At 45.8% G+C, this 24,310-nt stretch overlaps 2 protein-coding genes across 7 annotated transcripts in view; one reads left to right on the top strand and one right to left on the bottom strand.

Annotated features, from left to right (window-relative positions):
* The window catches only part of tcp11l1 (t-complex 11, testis-specific-like 1), a 40,670-nt gene extending 29,455 nt beyond the window's left edge, over positions 1-11,215 (top strand). For all 4 annotated transcript variants that reach the window (XM_086008242.1, XM_086008243.1, XM_086008245.1 and 1 more), the window contains one exon: positions 5,234-11,215. In XM_086008242.1, coding sequence (XP_085864368.1) covers positions 5,234-5,481 — 248 coding nt within the window. In that variant the 3' untranslated portion in view covers positions 5,482-11,215. The remainder of the gene's footprint in view (positions 1-5,233) is intronic.
* Positions 11,216-12,006: 791 nt separating this feature from the next.
* cstf3 (cleavage stimulation factor, 3' pre-RNA, subunit 3) overlaps positions 12,007-24,310 on the bottom strand; it is a 130,625-nt gene continuing 118,321 nt past the window's right edge. For all 3 annotated transcript variants that reach the window (XM_086008239.1, XM_086008240.1, XM_086008241.1), the window contains 5 exons: positions 22,619-22,814; positions 19,403-19,556; positions 18,731-18,825; positions 15,718-15,778; positions 12,007-12,783 (listed from right to left, as the gene is read on the bottom strand). In XM_086008239.1, the coding sequence (XP_085864365.1) occupies positions 12,578-12,783; positions 15,718-15,778; positions 18,731-18,825; positions 19,403-19,556; positions 22,619-22,814 (712 nt within the window). In that variant the 3' untranslated portion in view covers positions 12,007-12,577. The remainder of the gene's footprint in view (positions 12,784-15,717; positions 15,779-18,730; positions 18,826-19,402; positions 19,557-22,618; positions 22,815-24,310) is intronic.

The raw sequence follows: 24,310 nt of genomic DNA, 5'->3' as shown, positions 1-24,310 counted from the left end.
AGGCAGTTTTTAGCCTAATCCCTATTTTCATTGGTGAAGTGTGGGATTCCCGAAGGCTCCAAACCACGCCAAGTTAGCGAGGCGGGCTGATGGGCTTGGAGGGGTCGAGATGTCCGGTGTTCAGGTGAGTGGTGGGTGCATGAGTGCAGAGGTAAGTGTGTTTGTTGTGTTTAAAGAAGTTTTACTTACTTTTACAGTCTTCCTTCAGGTCTCTGAGTCCCTCATCTCACCGGCACAGAAAGCAGAATGGCTGCAATCTGTCAAAAATTGCAGCATTCAGCTTTCTGTTCTGGGGAGATCTCTAAATCATCCTGAGAGGAAGGAATTAACTTAGAGTACAGATTGTCAGTGTTTGACAGCTTCAAACAGCTGTGAAACGCTGATATTTCATCTGTCAAAAGGTCTTGACAGATGACATGTCAATCTGTGACGTCACCTGTTGCCGGGTGGCCTTTAATTGGCCTGCTGGGCGGGCTCAACAAGGTCAATCAAGTCAAAATCGCGTGGGTTGGCTAGAACTCGATGGAGGCGGGACTACAACCCCGAAAGTTGTAGTCCCACCTCCTACCCGCCGCCTCAATGAAAATCCAGCCCATAGAGTACAAAAGTAAGAAGTTATGTTAAACCTTTATAAAACCACTGGTTAGGCCTCAGCTAGAGTATTGCGTTCAATTCTGGGCACCGCACTCTTGGGGAGGATGTCAAGGCCTTGGAGAGGGTGCCGAGGAGATTTACCAGAATGGTACCGGGGATGAGGGACTTCAGTTATGTGGAGAGACTAGAGAAGCTGGGATTGTTCTCCTTAAAGCAAAGAAGGTTAAGGGGAGATTTAATAGAGGTGTTCAAGCGGTTTTGATAGAGTAATTCGGAAGAAACTGTTTCCACTGGCGGGTGGGTCTGCAACCAGAGGATAGAAGGCAGGAGAGGTTAAGAGACATTAAGAGATATTCAAGGCAAAAGGAGGTGGTAATGGGACAGGTTAAAGAAACAAAGGATGGCTCTAGATGAAGTGTGAATTGTGCTGGCAGAATGAAAGACAGCTGCCATGTGGGGGAGAAGAAAAAAAGACACAGACAAAAAGTGTGGATAAAAGAAAAAAATATATATATATATGATAGGGGCCGAGGTTATGATCTGAAATTGTTGAGCTCTATGTTGAGTCCAGAGGGCTGTAGAGTGCCTAATCGAAGTAAATAGAGTGTTGTCCCACTCTGTTTACTTCATCTCACCCTATCGACATACCCTTCTATTCCATTTCTCCCTCATATACTTATCTAGCTTCCGCTTAAATTCATGTACGCTAATCGCCTCAACCAATCCATGTGGTAGCGAGTTCCACACTCTCATCAGTACGCTGTTTGATTGCCACTGTCAAATTGGGGGAGGCACTTCATGTTTTTTTAAACCAATTCTAGAACTCTTAACAGGTCATTTTAAGTTTGTGTTTCATCATATTTGGTGCTGGTAAATAATTAACCCTTTTTATAAACCTGCATTTAATCAGAAGGTACATGTCATTTTGAAATTGCAGTATCCAGCATCAGCAGTATTGTAAAAATGTATTTTAAAGTTTTTGTACCTTTCCCCGGTCTCCACATAGATGCTTAACCTTATTAAGTACCTTGTTATTTGGCAACATAATGATCTGATTGCTCCAGTTTAATTACTAGCCCTTTTCCAAGGGGTTTCCACCATTAACTCTGGTATCATTCATCGTTATAACGGAGACCTGGCCTCAAAAAAGGGCAGGATTGGGTTTTAAATATTCCTGGATTGTTCAGGAAAGGAGGTGGGGTGGCAGTATTGATTAAGGAGAATATTACAGTGCTGGAGAGAGAGGGTGTCCTGGAGGGGTCAAGGACAGAATCTATTTGGTTAGAGTTAAGAATCAATAGAGGTGCCTTTACACTAGGTGTATTCTATAGGCCACCTACTAGTGGGAAAGATATAGAGGAGCAAATTTGCAGGGAAATTACAGAGAGGTGCAAGAACCATGGCGTAATGATAGTGGGGAACTTCAACTATCCCAATATAGACTGGGATAGTAATAGTGTAAAGGGCAGAGAGGGGGAAATATTTCTGAAGTGTGTTCAGGAGAACTTTCTTGATCAGTGGTCCAACGAGGAAGGAGACATTGCTGGATCTGGTTCTGGGGAATGAGGTGGGTCAAGTGGAGCAAGTGTCAATAGGGGAACAGTTGGGGAACAGTGATCATAGTGTCATAAGGATTCGATTAGCTATGGAAAAGGACAGGCAGCAATCTAGAGTAAAAATACTTAATTGGAGGAAGGCAAATTTCAGTGGGTTGAGAATGGATCTGGCCCGGGTAAATTGGAATCAAAGATTGGCAGGCAAAAATATAATCGAACAATGGGCTGCCTTTAAAGAGGAGATGGTTCGGGTACAGTCGAGGTACATTCCCACGAGGGGGAAAAGTAGGTCAACTAAAGCCAGAACTCCCTGGATGACAAAAGAGATAGGGAGTAAGATGAAGCAGAAAAAGAGTGCGTATGACAGATGTCAGGTTGAGAATACAAGTGAGAATCAGGTTGAATATAGAAAGTTCAGAGGGGAAGTGAAAAAGAAAATGAGAGAGGCAAAGAGAGAGTATGAAAATAGATTGGCAGCTAACACAAGAGAATTCAAAAGTCTTCTATAGGCATATAAATAGTAAACGGGTAGTAAGAGGAGGGTTGGGCCGAAAAGGGACCAAAAAGGAGACCTACACATGGAGTTCGAGGGTATGGCTGAGGTACTAAATGAGTACTTGCATTTGTCTTCAAGGAAGAAGATGCTGCCAAAGTCATAGTGAAAGAGGAGGTAGTGGAGATATTGGATGAGATAAAAATTGATAAAGGGGAAGTACTAGAAAGGCTGTCTGTACTTAAAGTAGATAAGTCACCAGGACTGGATGGGATGCATCCTAGGATGCTGAGGGAAGTTAAGGAGGAAATCGCAGCGGTACTGGCCATAATCTTCCAATCCTCCTTAGATACGGGGGTGGTGCCAGAGGACTGGAGAATTGCAAATGTTACGCACTTGTTCAAAAAAAGGTGTAAGGATAAACCCAGCAACTACAGGCCAGTCAGTTTAACCTCGGTAGTGGGGAAGCTTTTAGGAACGATAATCGGGGGCAAAATTAACAGTTACTTGGTCAAGTGTGGATTAATTGAGTGAGGAGGATGCCGAGAAACTCCACTATGATTTGGACAGGTTGGGTGATTGGGCAGATGCATGGCAGATGCAGTATAATGTGGATAAATGCGAGGTTATCCACTTTGGTGGCAAAAACAGGAAGGCAGATTATTATCTGAATGGCAATAGATTGCAAGAAGGGGAAGTGCAACGAGACCTGGGTGTCCTTGTGCACCAGTCGCTGAAGGTAAGCATGCAGGTGCAGCAGGCGGTTAAGAAGGCAAATGGTATGTTGGCCTTCGTAGCGAGAGGGTTCGAGTACAGGAACAAGGATGTCTTGCTGCAGTTGTACAGGGCCTTGGTGAGACCACACCTTGAGTATTGTGTGCAGTTTTGGTCACCTTATCTGAGGATGTTCTTGCCATGGAGGGAGTTCAGCGAAGATTCACCAGACTGATACCTGGGATGGCAGGAATGACGTATGAGGAGAGATTGGGTCGATTGGGCTTATACTCGCTGGAGTTTAGAAGAATGAGAGGGGATCTCATTGAAACTTATAAAATTCTAACAGGACTAGACAGACTAGATGTAGGAAGGATGTTCCCGATGGCGGGGGAGCCCAGAACCAGGGGTCACAGTCTAAGGATAAGGGGTAAGCCATTTAGGACAGAGATGAGGAGGAATTTCTTCATCCAGAGAGTGGTGAACCTGTGGAATTCTCTGCCACAGAAGGCAGTTGAGGCCAATTCATTAAATATATTCAAGAAGGAGTTAGATATATTTCTTAAGGCTAAAGGGATCAAGGGCTATGGGGAGAAGGCAGGGACAGGGTACTGAGTTTGGATGATCAGCCATGACCTCATTGAATGGTGGAGCAGGCTCGAGGGGCCGAATGGCCTACTCCTGCTCCTATCTTCTATGGATCTATGAATTAAGGAAAGCCAGCATGGATTTGTTAAAGGCAAATCATGTTTAACTAACTTGATTGAGTTTTTTGATGAGGTAACAGGGAGGGTTGATAAGGGAAATGCGGTTGACGTGGTGTACATGGACTTCCAAAAGGTGTTTGATAAAGTGCCACATAATAGGCTTGCCAGCAAAGTTGAAGCCCGTGGAATAAAACGGACAGTGGCAGCATGGATACAAAATTGGCTAAGTGACAGGAAACAGTGTAGTGGTGAATGGTTGTTTTTCGGATTGGAGGAAGGTGTACAGTGGTGTTCCCCAGGGATTGGTACTAGAACCACTGTTTTTCTTGATATATATTAATGACTTAGACTTGGGTGTACAGGGCACAATTTCAAAATTTGCAGATGACACAAAACTTGGAAGAATAGTGAACAGTGAGGAGGATAGTGATAGACTTCAAGAAGACATAGACAGGCTGGCGGAATGGGCAGACGAAATTTAACACAGAAAAGTGCAAAGTGGTACATTTTGGTAGGAAGAATGAGGAGAGGCAATATAAACTAAAGGGTACCATCCTAAAGGGGGTGCATGAACAGAGAGACCTGGGGGTGTATGTGCACAAATCATTGAAGGTGGCAGGGCAGGTTGAGAAAGCAGTTAAAAAAGCATACGGGATCCTGGGCTTCATAAATAGAGGCAAAGAGTACAAAAGCAAGGAAGTTATGATGAACCTTTATAAAACACTGGTTCGGCCTCAACTGGAGTATTGTGTCCAATTCTGGGCACTGCAGTTTAGGAAGGATGTGAAGGCCTCAGAGAGGCTGCAGAAAAGATTTATGAGAATGATTCCAGGGATGAGGGACTTCAGTTACGTGGATAGACTGGAGAAGCTGGGGTTGTTCTCCTTAGATCAGAGAAGGTTGAGAGAAGATTTGATAGAGGTGTTCAAAATCATGAGGGGTCCAGACAGAGTAGAGAGAGAGAAACTGTCCCCATTGGCAGAAGGGTCGAGAACCATAGGACACAGATTCAAGGTGATTGGCCGGGCTACGGAGAAAGGGCGGGGGAGTGGGACCAGCTGAAGTGCTCTTGCAGAGAGCCGGCATGGGCCAAATGGCCTCATTCTGTGCTGTAACCATTCTTTGTTATTGTAAGTATGCCATTTTCAATTAGTTATTTCTTTTGCCAGATTTACGCATCCAGACTTTCCTAAAGATGCACCTTGCGTCCAGCAATCCAAAATCAGTTGCGATCCCTGGAGGACTTGGTCCCATTGGAAGCGAGTTGGAAGAAGTAACCATCAAATTTCTTCACCTTGTAAACTATAACAAGTTGGTCTTCAGTCCTTACTATGACACTATCTTGACTAAAGTGCTCAAAAAGAATGGCTCGCAGCTACCTGGGATAAGTGAGGAGGAACAACCATCCTCAGGATAATTTCATTGAAAGCATTGCACGTTTAAGCAACAATATCCTTTCATTTGCGTCTCCCTCCACGCACCTTAGAGAGGCCAAGCTGGTTTCATTCTGATTTTGGGTTGGGGTGAGGAAATCGTGAAGAATGAACTTGCATTGGGACAATCTGAGGTGGTGAGGGGGCAATATCCACTTGGCCCTTCCTGTTTCTGTACAATCGGAAGGATGTGTTTCAATGTTAAGACCCCTGCTTTTTCTGGAGTTGGGAAAACATTCCCTCCTGCATTATATTTGTACGAAGTCTTAACTCCCTCCCTGAAATTTGTCTTCCCCACATACCCACCCTCCCACACCAATAAAAGCCCAATCAATAGGACCACTTGAACAACTAGATATTAAATACTAAGTGTGGTTATGTTTGGATGGTTTCTGATGGCTATGACAGCTGTTTAGTGTTTGTTCACAAAGGTTAATTTGACACGATGCAAAACTTTTCAGCCCACAATCAACGGGACTGAACCAAAGGCCACTTTACAAAATGCATTAACCCTCAGCTCACCTGCTGCCGAAACCCTCGGCACTCCTGGCCGGCCTCCCATCTTCCACCCGACGTAAACTTCAGCTCATCCAAAACTTGGCTGCCCGTGTCCTGACTCGTACCAAGTCCCGTTCACCCATCATCCCTGTGCTCGCTGACCTACACTGGCATCCGGTTAAGCAACGCCTTGATTTTAAAATTCCCATCTTTGTTTTCAAATCGCCCCATGGCTTCTCCCCTCCCTATCTCTGTAACCTCCTCCGAGATATCTGCGCTCCTCCAATTCTGGCCTCTTGCGTATCCCCGATTATATTCGCTCCACCATTGGCAGCCATGCCTTCAGCTGCTGAGGCCCTAAGCTCTGGAATTCCCTCCCTAAACCTCTCCGCCTCGCTACCTCTTTTTCCTCCTTTAAGACACGACTTAAATCCGACCTCTTTGACCAAGCTTTTGGTCACCTGCCCTAATATCCCCTCGTGGCTCAGTGTCAATTTTTGTCTGATTACACTCCTGCGAAGCGCCTTGGGTCATTTTACTACATTAAAGGCGCTATATAAATGCAAGTTGTTGTTGGATAGGATCTAATGTGTGGTAATAACAACAGAAAATGCTGGAAAAACTCAGCAGGCCAGGCAACATCCGTAGAGAGAGAAATTAGAGTCGACGTTTCAGGTCGAAACCCTTCGTCAGGACTGAAAAAACACAGGAAATGAAACAGATTAAAAGGCCAGTCTGGGGGCCGGGAAATGGGGATGAGAGAAGAGAAGTGAAGAGATCTAATGTGTGGTGTTGCTCATCAGTGCAGAGAGCTCGTTTTTTGCCTAGTGGGAATTCTATCGATGGTAGAGATGGACCAATTCTGTCTGTTTGACAACAGGCTTCCACACCACTACTCAACACTGGTGGAATCCCAGTTAGTGCCAGCTAACCAAAAGAAGGAGCAGCCCATGGTCCAGGCTGGTACTGATTGCCTAATGCCGTGAAGGGCTGGTGATGCCCCAAGTGCTGCTAACAGTCATTGAGCCCCTTTCTTCGCCTCCCAGGAGGCCCTCTGCACCTCTCTGGGCAATGCTTGCTTTTTTGGGGGGCTGCTACTTCTCGTCGGTGCCCTACCTACAGCCCTTTGGGCACGAATTCCCGTTTCAGAACTGTTTCTGGTGAGTTGCTGAATGCCTGAGGAGTGGAGCTCCTCCTTCCCATAGTCATTTATGGTGGGGTTTTTTTTAACTGTAACCTGTAGCCACCAGAACACCTCCAGTCGCAGGCTGCAGGTAACGTCCTAGATGTAGGATGTTGTCCCTGTTGTCCAGGGACTGCAACTCTGGCTTATTTTTAGAAGCTGCAAGTCAAAATGTTACAGGTGCCTGACCGAAGGGTCAGCCTGAGGACTACAGCTGTTGGAGCCTTTGTTCTAAGCCAGATATCGACCGTTTTCAGGTCACGGCAGGGTCGACAGCCCTTAGTTGCAGACTTCTTGTCACCAACGTTCCCTTTAAGCTGCGCAGCCACGCAACGTTCCAGGGGTCCCGCGCAGCTGGCCTTTAAATAGAAAAATCGCTCGTGCGCAGTATTTTGAATGGGTCATGGAGCCTGTTAAAGGGGCCACAAGGCCCTCCACAAAAAATTACAGGGAGCATTGCTTGTCATCCTAATCTCTTGAAAGCCCACAAGACTGTGTTTTCTTTGTGTGGAAGTAGGAAGACCACTTATACTGCCTTAGAAAGATCGTGAGATGCACCAAATATAAATAATTATTTTGCAGAGTAATGATTGTTACGTATATTGCGTATAACAAGACCCTAGAAACACCAGAGCTCTGAATGACCAAGTTGATCTTTGTGGTGGTTTTGGTTGAGGGAGGGACATTAAGCCAAGGCACCGAAGTGAACTCACTGCTCCTGGAATAGTGAACTCGCTGCTCCTGGAATAGAGAACTCCCTGCTCCTGGAATAGTGAACTCCCTGCTCCTGGAATAGTGAACTCCCTGCTCCTGGATTAGTGAACTCCCTGCTCCTGGAATAGTGAACTCCCTGCTCCTGGAATAGTGAACTCCCTGCTCCTGGAATAGAGAACTCCCTGCTCCTGGAATAGTGAACTCGCTGCTCCTGGAATAGTGAACTCCCTGCTCCTGGAATAGTGAACTCCCTGCTCCTGGAATAGAGAACTCGCTGCTCCTGGAATAGAGAACTCCCTGCTCCTGGAATAGTGAACTCGCTGCTCCTGGAATAGTGAACTCCCTGCTCCTGGAATAGTGAACTCGCTGCTCCTGGAATAGTGAACTCGCTGCTCCTGGAATAGTGAACTCCCTGCTCCTGGAATAGTGAACTCGCTGCTCCTGGATTAGTGAACTCCCTGCTCCTGGAATAGTGAACTCGCTGCTCCTGGAATAGAGAACTCCCTGCTCCTGGAATAGTGAACTCCCTGCTCCTGGAATAGTGAACTCCCTGCTCCTGGATTAGTGAACTCCCTGCTCCTGGAATAGTGAACTCCCTGCTCCTGGAATAGTGAACTCCCTGCTCCTGGAATAGAGAACTCGCTGCTCCTGGAATAGAGAACTCCCTGCTCCTGGAATAGTGAACTCGCTGCTCCTGGAATAGTGAACTCCCTGCTCCTGGAATAGTGAACTCGCTGCTCCTGGAATAGTGAACTCGCTGCTCCTGGAATAGTGAACTCCCTGCTCCTGGAATAGTGAACTCGCTGCTCCTGGATTAGTGAACTCCCTGCTCCTGGATTAGTGAACTCCCTGCTCCTGGAATAGTGAACTCGCTGCTCCTGGAATAGTGAACTCCCTGCTCCTGGAATAGTGAACTCCCTGCTCCTGGAATAGAGAACTCGCTGCTCCTGGAATAGTGAACTTGCTGCTCCTGGAATAGTGAACTCCCTGCTCCTGGAATAGTGAACTCCCTGCTCCTGGAATAGTGAACTCGCTGCTCCTGGATTAGTGAACTCGCTGCTCCTGGATTAGTGAACTCCCTGCTCCTGGAATAGTGAACTCCCTGCTCCTGGAATGGTGAACTCCCTGCTCCTGGAATGGTGAACTCGCTGTTCCTGGAATAGTGAACTCGCTGCTCCTGGAATAGTGAACTCGCTGCTCCTGGAATAGTGAACTCGCTGCTCCTGGAATAGTGAACTCCCTGCTCCTGGAATAGTGAACTCGCTGCTCCTGGAATAGTGAACTTGCTGCTCCTGGATTAGTGAACTCCCTGCTCCTGGAATAGTGAACTTGCTGCTCCTGGAATAGTGAACTCGCTGCTCCTGGAATAGTGAACTCGCTGCTCCTGGAATAGAGAACTCGCTGCTCCTGGAATAGTGAACTCCCTGCTCCTGGAATAGTGAACTCCCTGCTCCTGGAATAGTGAACTCGCTGCTCCTGGAATAGTGAACTCGCTGCTCCTGGATTAGTGAACTCCCTGCTCCTGGAATAGTGAACTTGCTGCTCCTGGAATAGTGAACTCCCTGCTCCTGGAATAGTGAACTCCCTGCTCCTGGAATAGTGAACTCGCTGCTCCTGGATTGGTGAACTCCCTGCTCCTGGAATGGTGAACTCCCTGCTCCTGGAATGGTGAACTCCCTGCTCCTGGAATGGTGAACTCCCTGCTCCTGGAATAGTGAACTCGCTGCTCCTGGAATAGTGAACTCGCTGCTCCTGGAATAGTGAACTCGCTGCTCCTGGAATAGTGAACTCCCTGCTCCTGGAATAGTGAACTCGCTGCTCCTGGAATAGTGAACTCCCTGCTCCTGGAATAGTGAACTCGCTGCTCCTGGAATAGTGAACTCGCTGCTCCTGGATTAGTGAACTCCCTGCTCCTGGAATAGTGAACTTGCTGCTCCTGGAATAGTGAACTTGCTGCTCCTGGAATAGTGAACTTGCTGCTCCTGGAATAGTGAACTTGCTGCTCCTGGAATAGTGAACTCGCTGCTCCTGGAATAGTGAACTCGCTGCTCCTGGAATAGTGAACTCGCTGCTCCTGGAATAGTGAACTTGCTGCTCCTGGAATAGTGAACTCCCTGCTCCTGGAATAGTGAACTCGCTGTTCCTGGAATAGTGAACTCGCTGCTCCTGGAATAGTGAACTCGCTGCTCCTGGAATAGTGAACTCCCTGCTCCTGGAATAGTGAACTCCCTGCTCCTGGAATAGTGAACTCCCTGCTCCTGGAATAGTGAACTCGCTGCTCCTGGAATAGTGAACTCTCTGCTCCTGGAATAGTGAACTCTCTGCTCCTGGAATAGTGGAGAGCTCTTTAATCCCCTGAACTATTTCCAACAACTGGCCAGCGCGTCATTTTGATGTCCGGTGAAAAGGATGGTACCTCCAACGATGCAGCACTCCCCCAGTACTGCACCAAAGCATCTGTTTTTGATTATAAGCTGAAACCTGTGGTAAGAAGCTGCAATCTTCTGACCCAAACGTGCGGCTGCTACCAGAATAACACACAAGTGGGGGGTGAGGGGAGGTGGGGGGCTGGGAAGTGGGGAGTGACGGGACCAGGGTGGGGTGGATTGGGGGTTGGGCAGAGCGGGATTCCGGGTAAAGAGCACAACAGCAACTTGGGTCGGGATTTTCCTCTACACTTCAAACCAGCTTGGTTTGTGCCTACTGTCTGTGGAGGAGATTTTAGTGTTTCTCTTTTGTCGTGCAATATATGTATATTCTGTCTTAAAAAATCAGACATTTGCACAACAGCCAAACTTTTTCCTGATACTGATATATTTCAATACACAAGTAGCCGAACAAATTACCATAATGTAGTGGATCATTCCTGTCGACTGAATTCATGTTAAGAGGTTTAAGAATAAGAGATACGGTATGGATTTTGCTTTCGGGCACAGCCAATGTATTAAATTAAGGAATACAGTCATCCTAAAGGAAAGCATTTAGTTGTGTCACAGTGGCCATGAGCTCCTCGGTGCGTTCTCGCTGCTGGCTGTGTTGCAGTATTATAATCCTGCTCGTTTAGCATTCCGCTTGCCTCGTGTGTTGTTGCATAAGGTGGCCACGGAAATGGCGTGCATTGTATTTACTACAAGTAGCACTTTACCGGTGTAAATACTACTAACCTATTTTGTAGAACAATTTGGAGGATGATGCATAATTTGTTTTTCAACTTCTTGTTTGCAGAATTTTGCAATACGTATAACAGTAAATAGTGATAATGGATAGTATTTAAGCAAAAAAGGCAAACCTCTGTATCCTGGTGTATTAAAAAGGTTCATCTAGTTCCAGTAGTTTTTTTTTTAAAGAGTGGAGGGTCTGACCAGTAGTTTCAGGGGCAGTCTAGTTTGCAGCCATGTTATGTGAAGCTGCAAACTTTCTTTGTAGACCTTGGAGAGAATTGAAGTAATATTTGCAAGACTATAAAAAGCAAAAAACAGTAAAAGAGCTTTCTGCTGAGGCCAATGAATAACCATGTGGGTGAGAGAGAGAGAACTGAAAGCCTGTCTGAGATCAAAGCTGTACTACAGGACTGCTTAGGGCAAGAATTTTCTGAAATGAATTTCCCCATGTAAGATGGTGGTAACCCCTAATTGGATATGGCAGTCAATTATTACTCAGCACATAGGAAATACTGAGCTGAATGGAAGAGAGACACAGTCTTAAAGTATTACTAAAGGGATCTTACCTATTAAGAGCTGATAGCAGTGAAAAGTATTACTTTTAATCCAGCGTTTTGAAAGTCACAAATAAACAATATTCCCTCTTGCACATTAAGATCCCGAGGCCTCCAAAAAGTTGGTATAGAATCATTCATACAGCCATTTGGCCCACCGTGCCTGTGAAAAGAGCTATCCAATTAGCCCCACTCCCCTGCACTTTCTCCATAGGTATGCAAGTGTTTCCTTTTTAAGTATATATCCCGTTACCTTTTGACAGTTACTACAGAATCTGCTTCCACCACCCTTTCAGGCAATGGTGATTTAAAAAAAATAGGACATAGAGAACTGTTCTGCACGGGTTTGCTAGCTTCGATGAGAGGAAGATGGTGCAAATGCATACAAATAAGCTTAAATGTATTTTAACTCTTTATTACAAAGATTGTGTTCGGGCTGTCAAATTACAAAAGGAAACAGGTTGCCATAAATAATGGTAAAATGAGACTTGGCAGGAAACCACATGACACAACAGGACTGTGGCGTTGTAGCTTTGCGGGATATTAAAATACCTTCCCTCGTATTTGCACCATCCAGTTTTTCTTTTAAAAATGAAACTTGACAAATAAAACAAAATCACAAAGATTCACAAGTTGCATCTGAACAGCAGACTTGCACGGATCGAGTTGAAATGTTTGTACGGTGTGAGCGGGCACGGTTGCCTGGTATTCAAGACCAAAACTCTTTTTTAATATATATTCTGCTCAAACGAGAGCCTGTTGAAAAATGAAATTTTTCGTAGAGAAGAAACAAGGTTTTATCCATTTCTTTTCCCAATCCAAATGAGCTAAACTTATTCGAATGAGGCACGACAGTGAAGCACAGTCTCATTTCCACAGGCAAGTGAAGAAGACACAGCTCATGTCTCGACATTTTAAGAATGACAAGTTCAGTTCCTTCAAAACATGAAACAGTCCGTAACGGACTAGTTTATCGGACTCGTTTCTGCTGACGTGCTCTGTAAATGTCGTGCACGGGAGGCGCCACCGCTCCTTTCTCCTCCTCTTCATCAGAATCTTCATTTGCCGCCCTCTTCAGGGGCTTTTTCATCATTGCATCGTTTTCTATAGGTCCATTTCCTTCAATAGTCATTTCAGGCTGGCCTCCGGTGATCAGCTCAATAGCTTGTTCAACAGCTAGGAAAGTAAACGGCAGAGTTTAATAAACCTGTTCTTTTTATGGGTGGGAAAGCTGCGATTCGGGTACTAGCATCACCGTTACACATATTTCCCAGGCAAGTAAACTACTAGGTGCCTGCGCATCTTGTGCGCCAAGATGATGCTGACGGGAACCTGTAGTTTTTAATGTACATGCCCAACAGGGAGGCTATGTTTACATGTCCTGCCTCATGTACATCGCAAACAGCACTGCTAGTCACGGGTACTGTCACAGTCCACAGCCAATCTTTACTGTTCTAACTGAAACATTCTCTATGAATGGACCTTCAACAGACGGGTTCTGTTCCAAACAGGCTGGAGGTTCAGATAGTCAATTGCTAGTTTGTGGCATGAGAAATCAGTAATCTACAAAAATTCTGCAGGGTACCCCAAAAGAGAAGACACCACATGGTTTCTGTTACTATGGGTGCATGGGAACAGCACCCCCTCCAAGTCACACACCATCCTGACTTAGAAGTATATCGGCCGTTCCTTCATCGTTGCTGGATCAAAATCCTGGAACTCCCTCCCTAACAGCACATAAGAAATAGGAGCAGGAATAGGCCACTTGGCCTCTTGAGCCTGCTCCGCCATTCAATAAGATCATGGCTGATCTAGGGCTCAAAGCCACTTCCCCACCTGCTCCCCATAACCCTTCACTCCCTTATCTTGCAAAAATTTGTCTCTCTCCACTTTAAATGTATTTAATGACCCAGCCTCCACAGCTCTCTGGGGCAGAGAATGCCACAAGTTTACGACCCTCCGAGAAGAAGTTCCTCCTCATCTCAGTTCTAAAAGGGCGACCCTTTATTCTGAAACTGTGCCCCCGAGTTCTAGATTTCCCCACGAGGGGAAACATCCTCTCTGCATCTACCTTGTCGAGCCCCCTCAGTATCTTATATGTTTCAATAAGATCACCTCATTCTTCTAAATTCCAATGAGTAGAGGCCCAGCCTGCTCAACCTTTCCTCATAAGTCAACCCCCTCATCTCAGGAATTAACCGAGTGAACCATCTCTGAACTGCCTCCAATGCAAGTATATCTTTCCTTAAATAAGGAGACCAAAACTGTGGGAGTACCTTCACCACACAGACTGCAGCGGTTCAAGGCGGCGGCTCACCACCACCTTCTCAAAGGGCAATTAGGGATGGGCAATAAATGCCGGCCTTGCCAGCGACACCCACAGCCCGTGAATAAAAAATAAATGTAAAAAATTACTAACGTGAATTGCCATGTGTTTCTTTTTACCTCATCCTCTATCTTTTCCATTGGGTTGTATATCTGCTAAGTTTTAGTGGGAAGGAACAGCAATTATTTGCTTTGCTTCCCTCTGGCCAACATAAATTTGGTTTTCTAACCCTCAGTTATCCTTGGCGGCTCGCCATGAGAACAAACTTACTCCCTCATGTCCAAGAATGTTAAGATTACACGCCATAAAAATGATCTTCCTCGTTAACATTCAACGGTCTTTGAAACAGGGGCTGAACTAGACTGGGCCCAAAACTGATTAGGCGAGGCCAAGTGGATCTGGAACCAAGGTGGGGCCAGTGGGTTGGCGTGACAAGATACTTAATGGATCATTCGTAAGAAATGAAGTAACGGCTATAAAAAAAAAACTTCACTGTGCACCTAAAATACTGTAGATTACAGCACGGTGGCATAGTGGTTAGCACTGTTGCCTCACAGCGCCAGAGACCCGGGTTCGAATCCGACCTCGGGCGACTGTGTGGAGTTTGCACATTCTCCCCGTGTTTGCGTGGGTTTTCTCCGGGTGCTCCGGTTTCCTCCCACACTCCAAAGATGTGCGTGTTAGGTTGATTGGCTATGATAAATTGACCCTTAGTGTTAGGGAGATTAAATACGTGGGGTTACAGGGATAGGGTGGGATATGTGTTGGTGTAGGGGTTACGGGGATCGGGTGGGATATGTGTCGGTGCAGGCTCGATGGGCCGAAATGGCCTCTGTCTGCACTGTGGGGTTTCTGTGAACTGAAACCCACCGGACATTACAGTGCAGAAACAGGCCGTTCAGCCCATCAAGTCTGTGCCAGTGTTTTTTGTTGCTACCTAGTTTAATCCCACTCTACCGCTCACTCCCTGCATGCTTTCTCATGCACCAGAACAGAGGAGAATAAAGGGATGGTAATTTGAATGTCTTCTGATGTGGGTGAAATTAATTAAAGGGACAGGTCGAGTCATTTAAAAAAAATATAAATGCTCCAAATAACACAATATAATGAAACTTGATGAAAACCATAAACGATGAAGTAGGTTTCTAGACTAATTGTAGCCAGTTTGTTTCCCAACAGTCAGTAGATCCCACTGAACTTAACTCGGAGTGCTGTTCCCGTCCAGCACTGGAGCAGAGGGAGGGAAATCCCCCCCCCCCCCCGATAAGTTTAACCTAAACGGGTTTGTATTAATATTGTTCACTTTTGTTACATTTACTTCTCCAGAATATGTTTAAAGATGACAGGTTAAGTGGACTTTTAAACAAAATATTAGGACTTGGCAGAGTCCATGCCTGTGCGCAGCTTTTAGAGTAAGCAATTCGGACTGGAAGCGTTTCTATATTCACATTGCCATTGATAACAATTAAAAAAAATATTCTATTAAAGAAAATGCAAAGGCCTTGGAATTAAACTGTAAGCTACTGATGTACAAACGCTTAAGTGCTCGTCTGAAATTCCTCTCCGCTATCTGAACAAAGGCGCCAATCCATTTATTTTAAACATCTGCACTAAAATAGTGGAGAGAGAAATTCCAAACAAGCAAGACAATTTGAGCGGAAAGTGTCAAGGATGCATGTGCTAGTACCCCACGGTGCAATTTCATGGCCGAAAGCATCGCATTTGGAACATCCCACTCAATTTAGAAGACCGACTATGAAGATGCAGCAAAGAACACCACTTACTGTCCGGTAACTGGCAGCGTCTCAAAACTTCAATTAGTTCATCAACTTGAACAAATGGCCCCTGTGGAAAGGAAGTTTCCAAATACAATCACTGCGTACAACAAAAATAACAATATAAGTAACTGCTTCTCCAGTCTTTTAAAAGACTTGCATTTCTATAGCGCCTTTCACGACCACCGGATGTCCCAAAGCGCTTTACAACCAAAGTATTTTTGAAGTGTAGTCACTGTTGTAATGTAGGCAACGCGGCAGCCAATTTGCGCACAGCAAGCTCCCACAAACAAAAAGAATATGACAAACCACCGTTTGCATCAAGCTCTACCTCACATTTCTTTGTGCCAGTGTCCGACTCGACGCTAGAACATACTCTAATTTTCAAAATATATACACAAGGCAAAATGTACTGAAAGAAAAGCTGGGGCTGATAATGCAGTGGGGAAGAGGGATGGCAGCAGGATGAATTACCTGCTTCAGGAGGGCACGAGGGAAAAGGAAGCAATATTTTTTTTTTTTAAAAACCATTAAATCCAAAGTCTTAAACATTACCAGACATGAACAGGATAGACACGTTGCAAATTGGGAACTCTCAGTGAACCTGTAAAACAAGGCGCGGGCCTTAACTAAGCCACAGTAGCCATGGCAACGTGAACTATGAGCCCAAACAACTCGGCGTTCCTTGCACTCAGATTGGTTTATTTTACTCGCTGCTTTGACCTGTTTGAATTCCGTGGGTCGGCAGGTTTGGAAAGGATGTGTGTTTTCTTCAGAGTTTGTGGATAAATCCTGGATTAGAACGCCAAGATCTGATAGTATCAGCAACCGGCGATAGGTAAATGGGAGCTCTGACTTTTAAACCTCCCATGTGGCTGTCAGGCTCCATGGCACACTCACCCAGGCCCGTTCACAAAGACATAAAGCCCGGACACACACCTGCCGCAAGATCGTAAGACAAGAATCTCACGGTGCAAAGGTCCTCCTTGCAGTTTGCGATGGTAATGGAAACGGCTAGAAATGGCCAGGCAGGTTTTGGAAACAGAAACATTCCGATTGCGAGTACACCCAGTACCTCAGCTCAAGGAGGGAGGGGGGGGCGGGGATCACTGGATCCTTGGGGGTCATTCTGACTTTGGGTGACAGAGTAAAACAGGCGGTATCAGACCATCCTCCACCAGCTCCCCCACCCCACCCACCCGTTTTACATCTCCCCCCACTGAAGATATAACAGAAGAAATAAGAGCAGGAGTCGGCCATTCGGCCCTTTGAGCCTGCTCCACCATTCAATGAGATCATACGAACATAAGAAGTAGGAGCAGGAGTAGGCCATACGGCCCCTCGGGCCTACTCCGCCATTCAATAGGATCATGGCTGATCCAAATCTAGACTCACGTCCACTTCCCTGCCCTCTCCCCGTAACCCCTAATTCCCTTATCTGCTAGGAAACTGTCTATTTCCATTTTAAATTTATTTAATGTTGCAGCTTCCACAGCTCTCTGGGGTAGCAAATTCCATAGATTTACTACCCTCTGAGTGAAGAAGTTTCTCCTCATCTCAGTTTTGAAAGGGCAGCCCCTTATTCTTAGATTATGCCCCTAGTTCTAGTCTCACCCATCAGTAGAAACATCCTCACTGCATCCACCCGATCAAGCCCCCTCACAATCTTATATGTTTCGATAAGATCGCCTCTCATTCTTCTGAACTCCAATGAGTAGAGGCCCAACCTACTCAACCTTTCCTCATACGTCAACCCCCTCATCTCCAGAATCAACCGAGTGAACCTTCTCTGAACCGCCTCGAGAGCAAGTATATCTTTTCTTAAATATGGAAACCAAAACTGCACGCAGTATTCCAGGTGTGGCCTCACCAATAACCTGTATAACTGCAGCAAGACTTCCCTGTTTTTATACTCCATCCCCCTCGCAATAAAAGCCAAGATTCCATTGGCCTTCCTGATCACCTGCATACTAACCTTCTGTGTTTCATGCACCAGGACCCCCAGATCCCTTTGTACTGTAGCACTTTGCAGTTTCTCTCCATTTAGATAATAACTTGCTCTTTGATTTTTTCTGCCAAAGTGCACAACCTCACACTTTCCAACATTATATTCCATCTGCCAAATCTCTGCCCACTCACTTAGCCTGTCTATGTCCTTTTGCAGGTTTTCTATGTCCTCCTCACTGCTTTCCCTCCCATCTTTGTATCGTCGGCAAACTTGGATACGTTGCACTCGGTCCCTTCCTCCAAATCGTTAATATAGATTGTAAGAATTAGGAGCAGGAGTAGGCCATTCGGCCCTTCGAGCCTGCTCCGCCATTCAATAAGATCATGGCTGATCTTTGACCTCATCTCCACTTTCCTGCACTTTCCCCATATCCCTTGATTCCCTTAATATTCAAAAATCTATCGATCTCTGTCTTGAATATACTCAACGACTGAGCCTCCACAGCCCTCTGTGGTAGAGAATTCCAAAGATTCACCACCCTCTGAGTGAAGAAATTTCTCCTCATCTCAGTCCTAAATGCCCGACCCCTTATCCTGAGACTGTGACCCCTGGTTCTAGACTCCCCAGCCCGGGGAAACATCCTCCCTGCATCTACCCTGTCAAGCCCTGTAAGAATTTTGTATGTTTCAATGAGATCCCCTCTCATTCTTCTAAACTCTGGGGAATAAGGGCCCAGTCTACTCAGTCTCTCCTCATCGGACAATCCCCCCATCCCAGGAACCAGTCTGGTGAACCTTCGCTGCACTCCCTCTATGGCAAGTATATCCTTCCTTAGGTAAGGAGACCAAAATTGTACACAATACTCCAGACAATGGAAATGTAAATGGGGGAGGTGTAAATGGGGGAAATGTAAATGGGGGAAATGTAAATGGGGGAGGTGTAAATGGGGGAAATGTAAATGGGGGAGGTGTATATCGGGACGGCTGATCCCCTATCGCCCGTTTTACACTGTCGCCCAAAGTCAAAACCACCCCACCCGAGTTGGGAGTTACTGAGAAAGGTCACTGTACTTACCTGGAAACAAGTTGGCGGTGGTAGCAGTTTCATAAGTAGCACAGAAGTTGGGGGTACGGGAAACACTCCGCCGGGGACAGGATGGAGACCGGGAGCTGTACAAAGAACAAACGATGTGAGTATTCCTTTAGTGCTCACAGCATTACTGCAGTGAAGCTACTTAAACAATGCATCATCGACACTGCAGCTTGCTATTTGCTATGACAGTGTAACAAAAGTGCTCAATAACTAAAACGTTTCAACCAAATATCTGGCAAGTGAAAACCAATATCAAACTATACTAAAGCAAAATACTGCGGATGCTGGAAATCTGAAATAAAAACAGCAAATGCTGGAAACCCTCAGCGGGTCAGGCAACATCTGTGGAGGGAGAAACAGAGTTAACGTTTCAGGTCAATGACCTTTCGTCAGAATTGGAAAAGGTTAGAGATGGAGCAGGTTTTAAGCAAGTGCGGTGGCAGGGAAAGGAGGGGAGGGGAGGAAAGGACAAAAGGGAAGGTCTGTGACAGGGTGGAAGGCAGGAGAGATTAAATGACAAAAGGGATGGTGGTGCGAGGTGAAAGGAGATGGTAATGGGGCAAGTAAAGAAACAAAGATGAGTCTAGAGGAGGTTTAAATGGGAATAACAGAATCATCAACAGCTGCCATGTGAAAAAAAATCAAACTACTTACGCGCTAAATGCCTTGGCTGGAAAGGTATCATCTGGTTCGTATCAGGTTTCGGATACTCTGGCTTTCGGTCGACTTCATCCTTCATTATGGTTACGGTGGAAGGAGTGATGATGGGATCTGGGATTATGGCAGTCAGTTTGGTTCGAGAAACATCCTGTAAGCAGGCAAGCATTTTTTTTTTAACTTAGCGTGACAATTCCAACACAATATTGTAAACATTGATTGACCTGCTTTTTCTCCCCTCCCCCCACCCCGTCCCAAGTAATTTCAACTCGAGGGTTTTATGTCAAGTTCCAATATTTAGCAATAGAATATAGAGCACAGACACAGGCCATTCGGCCCAACTAGTCTGCGCTGGTGTTTATACTCCACACGGGTCTCCTCCAACGTTCCCGTTTAGCCGCGTGGCCGCACAGCTGTGTCTGAAGCTCCCGCGCAGGCCACTCGCCGGTTTCTCAATGGGAAAACCGTGCATGTGCGGAGGTTTGAGGGGGGCCGCAACCCCCCCCCCCCCCTCAAAAATCACAGGGAACATTGGTCTCCTCCCATTCCATCTGCCTCATTCTCAGCCTTGCGGCATATCTTTCTATTCCCTTTTCTCTCATGTACTCGTCTAGTTTCCTTTTGAAAGCATATTTGCCTCAAGCACTTCCCATGTTAGCGAGTTTCCACGTTCTAACCCCTCTCTGAGTGAAGAAATTTCTCCTTATTTCACTATTGTATTTATTAGTAACTATCTTGTATTTATGGCCCCTAGTTTTGGATTTTCCCACAAGTGGAAACATTCTCTCCACATCTACCCTGTCCATCCGTTCAGAATTTAAAAAATGCACAGTACTGTAGTGCCTGTGATTCCAAGCTAGAAAACTGTCCCACCCCCCAAAGTAACCTCAATTTAAATTAGGTTTACAAACTTCTGGTATACTGCCTGCTAGTCCCTGGCAGCTACCTTCTTCATGGGCTGAATATGAATGTATAACAAAAACACTTCTTTTGGCCCTTTCATGTAACGAACATACCAAGGTTGTTTTACAGGAGGAGATCTGAGAACACTGAGGAGAGAAGTTACAGTGGATGGCTGAAAGCTACCGATTGCTTTCAAAGAGGCTTTTTGAATGCGGGAAGAACGCTGGCAAGGCGAAGGGGTGCAGGGAGGGAGTTCTAAGATACAGAGGGTGGGGTGGCCGGAGGCTCCGCCGCTAACGGTCAGGTGCAGTGAAGTGGGACGCACAGCAGTTCCGAGTCGAAAGAGCAGAATGTGCCAGCTGGGTGTGGTCAACGCACTGGGGCATGGGGTAAGGATGGTAGCGCAGGACTTAGAATATGGGATAGGATAAAAGAAAGAAAAAAAAGGACTTGAATTATATGTAGCGCCTTTCACGACCTCAGGACATCAAAAAGCATTTTACAGCCAATGAAGTACTTTTGAAGTGTAGTCACGGTTATAATGTGGGAAACGTGGCAGCCAATTTGCGCACAGCAAGCTCCCACAAACAGCAATGTGATAAACGAACAGATAATCTGTTTTAGTGATGTTAGTTGAGGGATAAATATTGGCCCAGGACACCGGGGAGAACTCCCCTGCTCTTCTTCAAAATAGTGCAATGGGATCTTTTACGTCCACCTGAGAGAGCAGAGGATGGCTTGAGTTTATGCAGTTTGGAATTCAGAAGGCCAACATGGAGAGTGTTGGGGCAATCAAACCACGAGGTGATGGAAGCGTGGCCGCAAGTTTCAATGATGGCGGGGGCGAGATAAGAACAGAGGCAAGCAATGTTGTGGAGGTAGTTAATAGAGAATCTTGGTGATAGAGCAGATGTGGGGTTTGAACTTTAACTGAGGGCCAAACAGGGCACTGGGATTAGGCAGGGTAGGAAGGGGGTTAGAAATGGGACCAAAAGGTGCAACATTTCTGGCAAGAGCCAAACGAGAAGACTTCCATCTCACTGTGGCTCAGCTGGAAAGTTCTGGCTTATTCAGGGCAAAGAGATAGCATGGTGGCAGCAATGGAGTCAAGGGCAGTGGTGGAGAGGTAAACTGGATGTCATCTGGAGGCAAAACCCATGTTTCTGGACCGTGTTGCCAAGAGACAGCATATTCGATGAGAAGGAGGAGGAGGCAGACGATGTGGTCTTGGGGCACACCCGAAGAAACCTTGTGGGGTGAGGGGAGACACACTGATTATTTAGGGCCAGGTAGGAGGGAACCAAGATCCGGCTATGGATGTGGGGAAGTATGAAATGCTCGACTGTGTCAAAAGATGCAGCGGTGGAGGAGAATAAGGAGGGATAGCCTACCATGGCTGCAGTCACCAGGGTGACTTCAATGCTGCAGACGGGGCAGAAAAGATTTGAACAGGGAGAGACTGCACCTTGCAGGACCTCACTGAGTCTTTAATATCCCCAGTCTTTAGGGCAAAGCCTTCAAGGGAAGCCTACTTGATCACGTGTGCAATCAAGGATGAAAAGATCTGTTGTATTGTCCTTTGCAATTCAGGGCACTTTCAGCTACAGTGGCACCATAGTCTGAAATCCTGAAACGTTTGTCGCCGCCTTTCTCCACTGATGACTGATCATTCGTGCTTATCGTTCAAGGTTGGAGTACCACTTACAGACATTTATGGCGATTAGGTAGTGGTAGGTAGGCATTATATGAAGGACAAGGTCTGGTTTACCATCATACATGGAGAAGCCTTGCTTGGACTTGTCCTAAAGGTAAGGATGGTTCTCATGACTTCAAGTAGCTGCAAGTGGTCCAAATTTGCACCAGAATAGTTCCTCTGAGGGCCCGGCCAGTTTATTCTGAGAGTGGCTGGGCCAAACAAAGCAGAGGGCGTTGGGTTTGATGACGTTAATAAATACTGAATCAAAGGTTGCTCTATATTGGGGCCAGCTGGCATAGTTGTGAAACAAAACCTCAATTGCAAGAGCAGCACAACTGATGCCAATATCTAAGAGAAAAACCATGAGGATCACCACATCTTGACACGTGACAGAGTGCAGGAAGGGAATATTATGTAGCTTAATTTTCCAAAGTCACTTCAGATTAAGACACAACTTCGGGTAGTGTAAGGAAGTGTCTAGTCACGAGGCTCCAGCCATCATGGTGTGTGGAGCAGGCTTGATAGACCAGCTGGTCTTTACCTGCCCGTCAATTTGGTATGTTCGTAACCAACTTTCTGTGTCATAAGATACACGACAGTGGAAAAATGCATACCTTATATCCGAGAGCTTTAAGTTCACTGTTTGAACAGGGAAACAGGTCCATGAACTTGTATCTGTCCACTAGCAAGGCTGTTTCCTTCCCTTCATATTCCTCCTTAAAAGCAGCAAACCTCCTCTTTTCCACTTTCAGGATACTGGCTAGATCACCAATGTTACTTTCAAAAGCCAGAAATCGAGCCCAGATCTCTCTGTAATTTTGACAGGAGGCAATAAGGAGGAAAAACTAGAATTAGCGTGCTTATAATATAACTCTCTGTGAGCTTCCTGCTTATTCCTCGCTGCCATTCGGCACCTTATCACCAAGGTGTGTTGGAAAATAAGCAGCTCATTAACACTGTGTCTTTCTGGCAGCATATCTAAAGTTTCAGCAAAGACCATGACAGGGGCAATGCTGACAGCAGAATCAATGAATCACCTCATTCGAAATTACAACGTCAAGTTGTTTACATAAGAACACAAGAAATAGGAGCAGGAGTAGGCCATTTGGCCCCTCGAGCCTGCTCCGCCATTCAATAAGATCATGGCTGATCTTCTACCTCAACTCCACCTTCCTGCCCGATCCCCATATCCCTTGATTCCCTTAATGTCCAAAAATCTATCGATCTCTGTCTTGAATATACTCAACGACTGAGCCTCCACAGCCCTCTGGGGTAGAGAATTCCAAAGATTCACCACCCTGAGTGAAGAAATTTCTCCTCATCTGAGTCCTAAATGGCCGACCCCTTATTCTGAGACTGTGACCCCTGGTTCTAGACTCCCCAGCCAGGGGAAACATCCTCCCTGCATCCACCCTGTCAAGCCCTGTAAGAATTTTGTATGTTTCAATGAGATCACCTCTCATTCTTCTAAACTCTAGAGAATATAGGCCTAGTCTACTCAATCTCTCCTCATAGGACAACCCCCCATCCCAGGAACCAGTCTGGTGAACCCTTGTTGCACTCCCTCTATGGCAAGTATATCCTTCCTTAGGTAAGGAGACCAAAACTGTACACAATACTCCAGGTGTGGTCTCACCAGGGCCCTATATAATTGCAGTAAGACGTCTTTATTCTTATACTCAAATCCTCTCGTAATAAAGGCCAACATACCATTTGCTTTCCTAATTGCTTGCTGTACCTGCAGGTTAACTTTCAGTGATTCGTGTACAAGGACACCCAGGTCCCTCTGAACACCAACATTTCCCAATCTCTCACCATTTAAAGAATATTCTGTTTTTCTATTTTTCCTACCAAAGTGGATAACTTCACATTTCTCCACATTATATTCCATTTGCCATGTTCTTGCCCACTCACTTAGCCTGTCTACCCCCTTGAAGCCTCTTTGCATCCTCCTCACAACTTACATTCCCACCCAGCTTTGTATCATCAGCAAACTTGGATTTATTACATTTGGTTCCCTCATCCAAATCACTGATATAGATTGTGAATAGCTGAGGCCCAAGCACTGATCCCACTAGTTACAGCCTGCCAACCCAAAAATTACCCGTTTATTCCTACTCCGTTTTCTGTCCGTTAACCAATCCTCAATCCATGCTAGTATATTACCCCCAATCCCATGAGCCCTAATTTCGTTTAATAACCTCTTGTGTGGCACCTTATCGAATGCCTTCTGAAAATCCAAATACACCACATCCACTGGTTCCTCCTTATCTATTCTGCTAGTTACAACCTCACAACCTCAAAAA

Source organism: Somniosus microcephalus, chromosome 15 (genome assembly GCF_052327205.1).
Source record: "Somniosus microcephalus isolate GS21.2 chromosome 15, FLI_Smic_1.0, whole genome shotgun sequence".
NCBI lineage: Eukaryota > Metazoa > Chordata > Chondrichthyes > Squaliformes > Somniosidae > Somniosus > Somniosus microcephalus.
The sequence above is the reverse complement of the archived record's forward strand: the minus strand, read 5'-3'. Positions and strand labels throughout refer to the sequence as shown.